The 8,316-nt window shown below is 47.2% G+C and overlaps 1 protein-coding gene across 1 annotated transcript; it reads left to right on the plus strand.

Annotated features, from left to right (window-relative positions):
* The first annotated feature begins 835 nt into the window (after positions 1-835).
* kif28 (kinesin family member 28) lies at positions 836-8,188 on the plus strand. Its single transcript, XM_068742197.1, has 27 exons — positions 836-889; positions 1,489-1,680; positions 1,995-2,045; positions 2,184-2,336; positions 2,442-2,477; positions 2,568-2,687; positions 3,051-3,158; positions 3,232-3,386; positions 3,460-3,571; positions 3,666-3,733; positions 3,832-3,974; positions 4,067-4,188; positions 4,290-4,380; positions 5,031-5,091; positions 5,248-5,371; positions 5,460-5,598; positions 5,683-5,801; positions 5,894-6,001; positions 6,115-6,212; positions 6,529-6,655; positions 6,717-6,787; positions 6,864-6,998; positions 7,079-7,245; positions 7,357-7,451; positions 7,557-7,689; positions 7,782-7,915; positions 8,030-8,188. The coding sequence occupies exons 1-27, from the start codon at positions 836-838 to the stop codon at positions 8,186-8,188; spliced, it is 3,075 nt and encodes a 1,024-aa protein (XP_068598298.1).
* Positions 8,189-8,316: the final 128 nt, after the last annotated feature.

The following is an 8,316-nucleotide window of genomic DNA, read 5'->3' on the forward strand; positions in this document are numbered from 1 at the left end:
CATACCCTTAATTATCCCTCAAAAAGACTTCATGCAGTCTATGATTCAGGTGTTCATTAGGAGGAATCCTTTCAGGATATGGATAATACCAGGAATGCATCTGCTAGGATGGGGTCAGTGGAACTGACTGGAATGTTGCTCTTCATTCTAAAGAAACTAGATTGCCAAACATTTTTATAATTGTAGTTTATATCTTGGAAAGATATTTTGCTGCATGTAGTTTCTCTGATGTCGGCGTTTGGAGTCATTTCTGATAGAAAATTAGGACGAACATTTATCACAATATACAAAATTGTCTAATTTAATTATAAAATTAATCAGCAGATCGGCGGTAAGTAAAAGACGATCAGACTTGAAACGTAAGCTGCCTCTCTAAATTTGACTCTTCTGTCCGTCCCCAGGCTCTTTCATAATTCAGTGCGAGAGAAGCTGAAAGTGAAACCCCTGACTTGAATTGCTTCAGGGGAAAAAGAATATATACATAGGCTATTATTGCCTTTGTAATACAGTATTTAATTAATAATCACCAGTCACACTAACAGTTTATATTTAATTTTAGTCTATCTGCACTTACTGGATTATTGTACGTTTTAATTTAGACCAGACTGCAGCGTCTCTTTCGGGTTTTTTGCTGGTCTGTTAAGTATTTCTGGACTGAGGTCGTATTTCTTGACAGTCTTATGGATCCTCATACCTTGTGATGTTGAGCTGACGGTCCGTGCCATCCTGTAACTCGACACACACCTGCTGCTGGTCCTGCTCCTGCTGCTGCTGGTCCTGCTGCTGCTGCTGCTGCTGTTCTTTGTGCTGCTGCACCACGAGGACGAAAGCAGACATGCACAGCAAGGACTGTGTCAAAGTGGCCGTCAGAGTCCGACCGTTCAACAAGGTCAGTGTGCAGCACAGACGTACTTGAAGCTCTTTTACACTTTCTTTTTACGTTTGAAGTTTCTCTCGTGCATTGTGGCCTCATCAGATGAACGATGCCTGGAGGGGATGAAAGATGAGGGTTGAGGTCTCTTTATTTAACTGAGCAGTTCTTGTGTTGTATTTATATTTTTACTTCATGCACCACCGTGTTTAAAAATGCACCAACGTGTTTATTGGCAATGTACTTTGGCGGCATGCATCATAAGAAAATAAAACTAGGACCAGCAGGCCGAGGAACAGTTTCTTCATCATTCATATACTGTAGTATTTCCACCAGTATATGTTCATGCACATTAATCTACGTACACTCTATTCCAAATTTATCTGTATATTTGTCTCCACAATCTGTGTATTTTGTCTATATCCATCAATAGAAATCCATATATTATGTCTAGCTGTGTAGAATGCACCAAATCTGTGGACATAACAGAAAAATATTTTAACCTGTGTGCAATAATTGGACTTCTGGTTTGGCTGTGACATCGTCGACCTCCACACCTGGTTGCCAGCTCCTCTCTTGTTCCTGGATTGAAATCTTCTCTTCTGTCTTCCATCCAGAGAGAGAGGGATGCAGGCAGCCGCTGTATTGTCTCGATGGTGCTGAGCTCCATCGCCATCCAGGACCCCCGCGACTGCCAGAACAGCCGTTCGTTTTTTTTCGACTACGCCTACTGGTCCCACAGTGGGTTTGCACGCGACTCCAGCGGCCTCTATGTTCCTGAAGAGCCTGGAGGACGATATGCCGATCAGGTCTGCATTCAAGCAGAAATTCAAATCGTATCTGTGCAGAGTTTTATATGTTCTCCCCATGTCTGCGTGGGTTCTCTCCGGTTTCCAAAAACATGCCATTTTGGTGAATTGATTATTCCAAATTGCTGTAGCGTATGAGGGTTAGGGTTAGTGCGTGAATGGTTGTTTTTCTCTGTGGATCCTCAATGCGCTGGCGACACGTCCGAGATGTACCCCGCCTCTCGCCCATAGCATGCTGGGATAGGCTCCAGCAACCCCTCTGACCCACAAAGTGGAAAAGCGATGGATGGATGATATGTTTCATCTATTCCCAGGACAGTGTGTTTCAGGACTTGGGTGAGGGAATCTTGGAGAACGCCCTGCAGGTAGCATTCCTATTTTGAGTTTTTATTTTTTTTAAATGACACCAAAGCTCTGTGTTTTACCCCTAAAGCAGAATTTGTTCTTTAACAGATTGAGGTTTGACGTCTCTGATGGGGATTATCTTGACATGACCTTTGCAGGGTTACAACGCCACGCTATTGGCCTATGGGCAGACCGGCTCAGGAAAGAGTTACTCGATGTTGGGATACGGTCCCAACAAAGGCCTGGTTCCAAAGCTCTGTGATCGACTGTTTCAGGCTGTTAGAGAAAGCCAGGAGACCAGGCAATGTCAGGTGAAGAGTGTGTGTGTGTGTGTGTGCTGCTGTTTTGGGTCATTATCATTTACTTGTCATGTATAGGGAGGATAACTCAAGTTGTCTTTCTTTACTCGCACACAGGTCTTTTTCAGTATGTTGGAAATCTACAATGAGCAAGTACGAATAGGACCAACAGCAGCTGCCCCATTTCGTGTTTCCCTGTCCCTGTAAATCATCTTCAGTTTAATAGCTCCTCTCTCCGTCCAGGTGGTGGACCTCCTCTCTAGGGGGTCTCGTACTCCCGGGGGACTCAGAGTCAGGGAGGAGCAGCAAAGAGGCTTCTATGTGGAAGGACTCCGAATAGTCCCCTGTGAAAGCGCACCGCAGGTACAGGTGGATAGAGTGCATGGGAGAAACAGCGCTATGTACCGATCGAGTCTTCTGCTTTACTTGTTTTAACCAATGAATCGTAAAGTAAGTGTAAGCAACACACTGATGGAGGTCTGAATACCGGCTGATCCATTAGGAAAATAAATACTGCAAGGAATGTTCAGGAAGATCTTGGATTTGTGCTCAAGGCATTTAAAAATGCACCATTTCTATTTGGTTTATGAGGAGTCAATAGTCTGAAAACACAAAAGGGGCATTTTAAAATCTCTTCCTCGTGCCTTTTTTATTCTGTGTTGGTGTTTGTGTCCTGTGTTTGTTATCACGGTAAAGTGGGCTTTTTTTATTTTATTCAAAATGCAGGTGGAGCAGTTGATGGAGCAGGGAACCAGGACCAGAACCACCGCTGCCACTCACATGAATGCCAATAGCAGTCGCTCTCACATGCTCATCATCCTCCAACTCCAACAGGTCAAAATCACACAGCGTGGAACAGGTTCCATCTGAATTCAAACCATCAGGTCTCCTCAAACTTTCCTATCAGATATTCTCCAAAGAAAGCATCACAAAGCAGTCCAACATCAACTTGGTGGACTTGGCTGGCAGTGAGCGTCAGCGGTCGTCTGGGTCGGAGGCCGACAGACTAAAAGAGGGCACAGCCATCAACCTGAGCCTCACTACGTTAGGCAACGTCATCAGGTTGGAGCGCTTCCGTTTGGTTTGCCTTCAGCTTGATGTACCGGTACTTGTTACGCAACGTGTGTCCCTCCAGCTCCCTCGCTGATGTGGCAGTGGGCAAGAAGGTCGTCCACATACCATACAGAGACTCAGTCCTCACCAAGCTGCTGCAGTCTGCACTGGGAGGCAACAGTCGCACGGTTATGGTAACAGAATGAGGACCAGGGCCGCTGGTGCACCACCGTGTGCACGGTGAATGCTCAGTTCACCGAAGCTCATTCATTGTCTTTCATTTTTAAGATTGCCACCCTGAGCCCAGCTGATATCTGCTACGAGGAGTCTCTCTCAACTCTCCGCTACGCCGAGAGGTGACAAACCGCTTCCTGGCAGGTTGACAGCGACGCACCAATCACACACGGTGCCCCTCGCATGTTGTGGTCCAAACCTCCCTCTGCTCTCTTCTTAGGGCTAAGCGAATCCAGAACCGAGCCGTGGTGAACGAGAGTCCCACCGAGCGCCTGGTCAAAGAGCTCAAAGCTGAAAATGACAGACTGCTGCACAGACTGAACCGGCTGGGCCAGGAAGGGCACAGAACCAGCAACGAGACCAGTGAGGATCGCTTATGGAACCCAGGGGAAGTCAGTAGGCAATGACAAGAGAGGTCAGTGTGTGTGTGTGTGTGTGTGTGTGTGTGTGTTTAGAGGAACTCCGGCAGCTGCTGACTCACAATGAGCTCCAGATCAGAGCCATCCAGACTCTGTGGGAGCAACATGTGCAGGAGGCACTGAAGGACTGGGAGCAACAGTACGCAAACATCACACAGGTACACACACACACATACACACATGCACACACATGCACACACAAGCATAGAACACATGTAGTGTAGGGTTGGTATATAAATGCTCTGTCCCTCGCTGTCAGGAGAGGAGGATGATGCAGATGCATCCCTACATCCTGAACATCAACGAGGACGCTCAGCTGTCAGGGGTGGTCAAGCTTTTCATTCAGGAGGGTACGTCTGTCTTTATCTCTGCGTCTTAGATGGGCCCCCTATAGCGGGGGGTCCAAACCGGGGGGGTGCTAACCTTGGATTATGCAATTTAGCATAAATAACAATAATAATAATGCGTTGGCTTTATATAGCGCTTTTCTGGACACTCATAGACATTTTGCATTGTGCATTATTCATTCACTTGGTGGTGGGGAAGCTACTATTGTAGCAACAGCTGCCCTGGGGTAGCAACAACTGCCCTGGGGTAGACTGACAAACGAGGCTGCCAATTTGCACCACCGACCCCACCGACATTCACTTGCTCACTACATTTACACAGGCAATGTGGGTGAAGTGTCTTGCCCAAGGAGACAACGACAGTGTGCACATGTGCCGGAGCCGGGATTCGAACCGCCGACCTCTCGATCATAAATACAGATTTTAGGGGTTTGAGCCTGGGGGCGCCCTGGGGGCGAGGATCACCGCTGCTGCAGCCTAGAGAATAACTCGAAGCTCCTCAGTGTGAATGACCTTTAATTGGCATTCTTTAGTTATAATGGCAACATTCACTTCAGCATGCATTACAACCCATTATTTCATATTACTACTAATATTATTACAGTATATATTACATTATATATATATATTGCAGTCAGTATTCTATTTTTCAGGTGAATGGGATATTGGCATGTGTGACTCTTCTCCGAGATCCATCTCAGTCAAGGGCTTAGGGTGAGATTTATCACATCAAGACCACATAATAGTAATAATAATAATAATAATAGTGTCTAAAGGTTGATGTAATGGAGCTGACTGCTCAGAGGAGGTTCAGTTTTATGTTGTGTGTCCTTGAGTACACACACGTGAAAACACACACTTTTGTGTCAGGATCCAGGAGCGTCATGCGGTGTTCAGGAATGAACAGCGGAGGATGACGCTGACTCCACTGGAAGGGTCAAAGGTCAATGTTAATGGCTTATCTGTGTCCCACACAGCTGAGCTGCAGCATTTGGTGAGTGTGTGTCACTTGTGCTGCAGCACATACACACACGCACGCACACACACAAGCCATATTCCAGCTCTGTTTTATCTCATTCTAGGACCGTCTCATCCTCGGGTCAAACTGCACCTATCTATTCATTAGTTATCCGTCTGAGAGAGGCGGCGGCGACGACTGGAGCCGATACGACTACGACTACTTCCAGTCTGAACTGGCTGCTGCTCAGGGCATCCACCTGGGTGACCGGGAGAGGGTCGTTGAAATAGAATAGAGCAAGGTTTCTATTTGGGAAGGAAACCATTCATTTACCTGTCTGTGTTTAGGTGAGACCAGCGTTGGGCCCAATCAGACGGACCCCAGTCTGCTGGCCGTCTTCTACGACTACATCAAATTGATGCCTATGATGGCCGAGGCCAACCAGATGAGTCAGGAACTGAACAAGGTGGCTGTAAATCAATTAACACATATTTTTGTATGTGGTTATATATTACTAATCTATAAACAGCTGCGCTCTATTGTTTGCCATGTTTGTAGGGCGTGGAGATGAAGCTGGAGATCAAGAATCTGGCACTTTCGGATCCTAAAGGCCACGATCTGGAGAAGGAGACCGTTGTCAGAGTCACTGCTAGAGCCAAACAACAAGTCGGTCGACCCGTCTTCCTACGAAACACTGACACCAGCGCATTCTGTTTATTATTCAAATATGAGTTTAGGTTTCACTTTCGAGGTTGAACTTCGTCTTAACTTCTCCTCAGGTGTGGGTGTGGTCCAAGGCCAAGTTCGTGAACCGTAAATTCCTGATGGAAGAGGTCTACCGGCAGCATCAACTCGAGAGGAGTGGAGGCAATGTACTGCTTACAGATCAGGGGAAACGCATACGGTTGGATTCTGGGGTGAAACGAACGGATTTCAGACACATTTTCACCTTTTTTTGTTTGTTTTTTATCACCGGTTGTTTGACCAGCTGTCTTTGGTGTGTCATTGATTAAATCAGAGTATTGACTTAATAAGGAACAGAATACAGGCTACTATTTTATGACATGAACAATCCAAGCACATTTGCAAAAAGCAGTGTATTGTTACATCTGTGGAGCCTACAGCGACATTTTACAACTTTACCAAACATATGTTTACCTTGAATTTCCCGTCGTTGGTTTGGGCTGTCAGAGAACGGACGCAGTCTTGCCCAGAGACAAAGACCCATTCTGGGACCCTGTGGAACCTCTTCTCCTGGGAACGGCTCACCTCTGGCTTCAGTCTTTGGCCTTCCGCATCCCTCTGGAAGAGCAACTCGAGGTACGCGCGCACACACACACACATGCATATCCAATGTATTTGGATCTCAAACTCCTTACAGGTGCTGGGGTCAGAGGGCACAGAGGAGGCCATTCTACAAGCACAGTTGCTCCCTTGCAACGTCTCGGGCCTGTATGACAAACGCACATTATATATAACTTTAATAAACACACAGGTATATGTGTAAGTAATCGCTGTCTCTTTCCAGGGCTCTTGGTGAGGACAATATTTTGATCGACCCGTCTGAGTTACTGGGTCGACGGCTGGACTTCCAGCTGGTGCTTGACCAGTGTTTTGGCCTGCGCTGGATCAGGGAGGACCACAACAGAGGAGTGCAGATCGGGTGAGGCGTACAGAACCTAGCGGTGCAGAGACAGTGACTCATAAAGCAGGAGCTGGAAGAAACCCCCCCCCTCCCCCCAGTTTCAGGCTGTTGGACTGCAGCCAGCCTCTGTACACGCCGGCTGTGTGGCACAACGTCAACCCGCTGCTGGATCACAGAGTTCACTTTGCCTCCCTCCACACCTCCCAACATCTGCTCGACTACCTGCAGGGTAGCGCTGTGGTGCTGGAGCTATGGGGCCTTCAAGGTAATGATGGGGAGGTAGACGGAGTACTGCGAGACTTTAGTCTTAAAACACCAACTTTTTATACATTTACAACAGATAGAATAAGCCGTAAGCACGGGGTCTGTGTTCCAGAGGGTTGCACAGATCTGAAATCATCTCTGGAGGAAGTGAGGATGACTGCAGAGGGAGTCTTTATCATAGAGGAGGCAGGCCCAGCAGACACCGCAGTGAGTTCAGAGTCTGCTGGAGTGATCTTTCACTGTAACGTGTTTCTACAGCTGGACAATTTGAGTTGTTTGTCGTGTGTGTGTGTGTGTGTGTGTGTGTTACAGGTTGCAGACGCCTCAGAGCTCAGCTGCTCAGTCCGAGCTCTTCAACAGGACTTGGAGGAAATGAAAAATATCACTTCGTCACTGAGAACAGAAAATCACAGTCTGAGAGAACAACTCAGTGCAGCCAGGACTGGTAACTGAAAGCAGTCACGTCTATGTATTTTCAGATATTTAATGACGTTTCCACGACACCCCTGATAAATATCTTCTTCCTGTGTGTGTTAGGAGGGGAGGGTGTGCGTTCTCGGTCGGTGCGTCCAAGCTGTGATGCAGAGTTTGCCCGTTCTCTAAAGGTTTTCTACCACAGCATGACCTCAGTGCGGTGTCAGCTGCAGCGTCTGCGCAGACGACGGCCAAGTGTACGTATTAATGCCTGCCTGCACCATCAGCATTAGTGAGTACATGTGACTCGTGTGTTGGGTGTTGAGTATACAGTCGGTGTGTGGTTCCCTGTGAAGGTCCATTATTTCCAGGAGGACTCGAACCTGCTGGAGCTCAGACTGTTTGTCGATGAGCAGAGTCACCTGCTGAAGGACTTCTCAGAGCAACTGGAGCAATGCGTCTCCGCACTCAAACAAGATGTCGCAGCCATCGTCCGCCGAAAACGAGAACGATCTGGAACCTCGTCTTGACTTTTATAGTAAACTCAACAGCAAGAACATACTGCACACACACACACACACACACACACACACATTTAGGGTGCTTTAGAACCATTCTCTCGTTCCATCAAAGTCTGCCTAGAATCAACCCGGCAGTT

This window comes from Brachionichthys hirsutus, chromosome 1 (assembly GCF_040956055.1).
Source record: "Brachionichthys hirsutus isolate HB-005 chromosome 1, CSIRO-AGI_Bhir_v1, whole genome shotgun sequence".
Classification (NCBI taxonomy): domain Eukaryota; kingdom Metazoa; phylum Chordata; class Actinopteri; order Lophiiformes; family Brachionichthyidae; genus Brachionichthys; species Brachionichthys hirsutus.

Excerpts from the sequence above, each read along its gene's own strand:
- kif28 (XM_068742197.1), top strand. The coding sequence starts at position 836 with ATGCACAGCAAGGACTGTGTCAAAGTGGCCGTCAGAGTCCGACCGTTC. Across the intron at positions 3,387-3,459 it reads ACGTTAGGCAACGTCATCAG|CTCCCTCGCTGATGTGGCAG; the intron begins GTTGGAGCGCTT and ends GTGTCCCTCCAG. Across the intron at positions 5,599-5,682 it reads TGCTCAGGGCATCCACCTGG|GTGAGACCAGCGTTGGGCCC; the intron begins GTGACCGGGAGA and ends GTCTGTGTTTAG.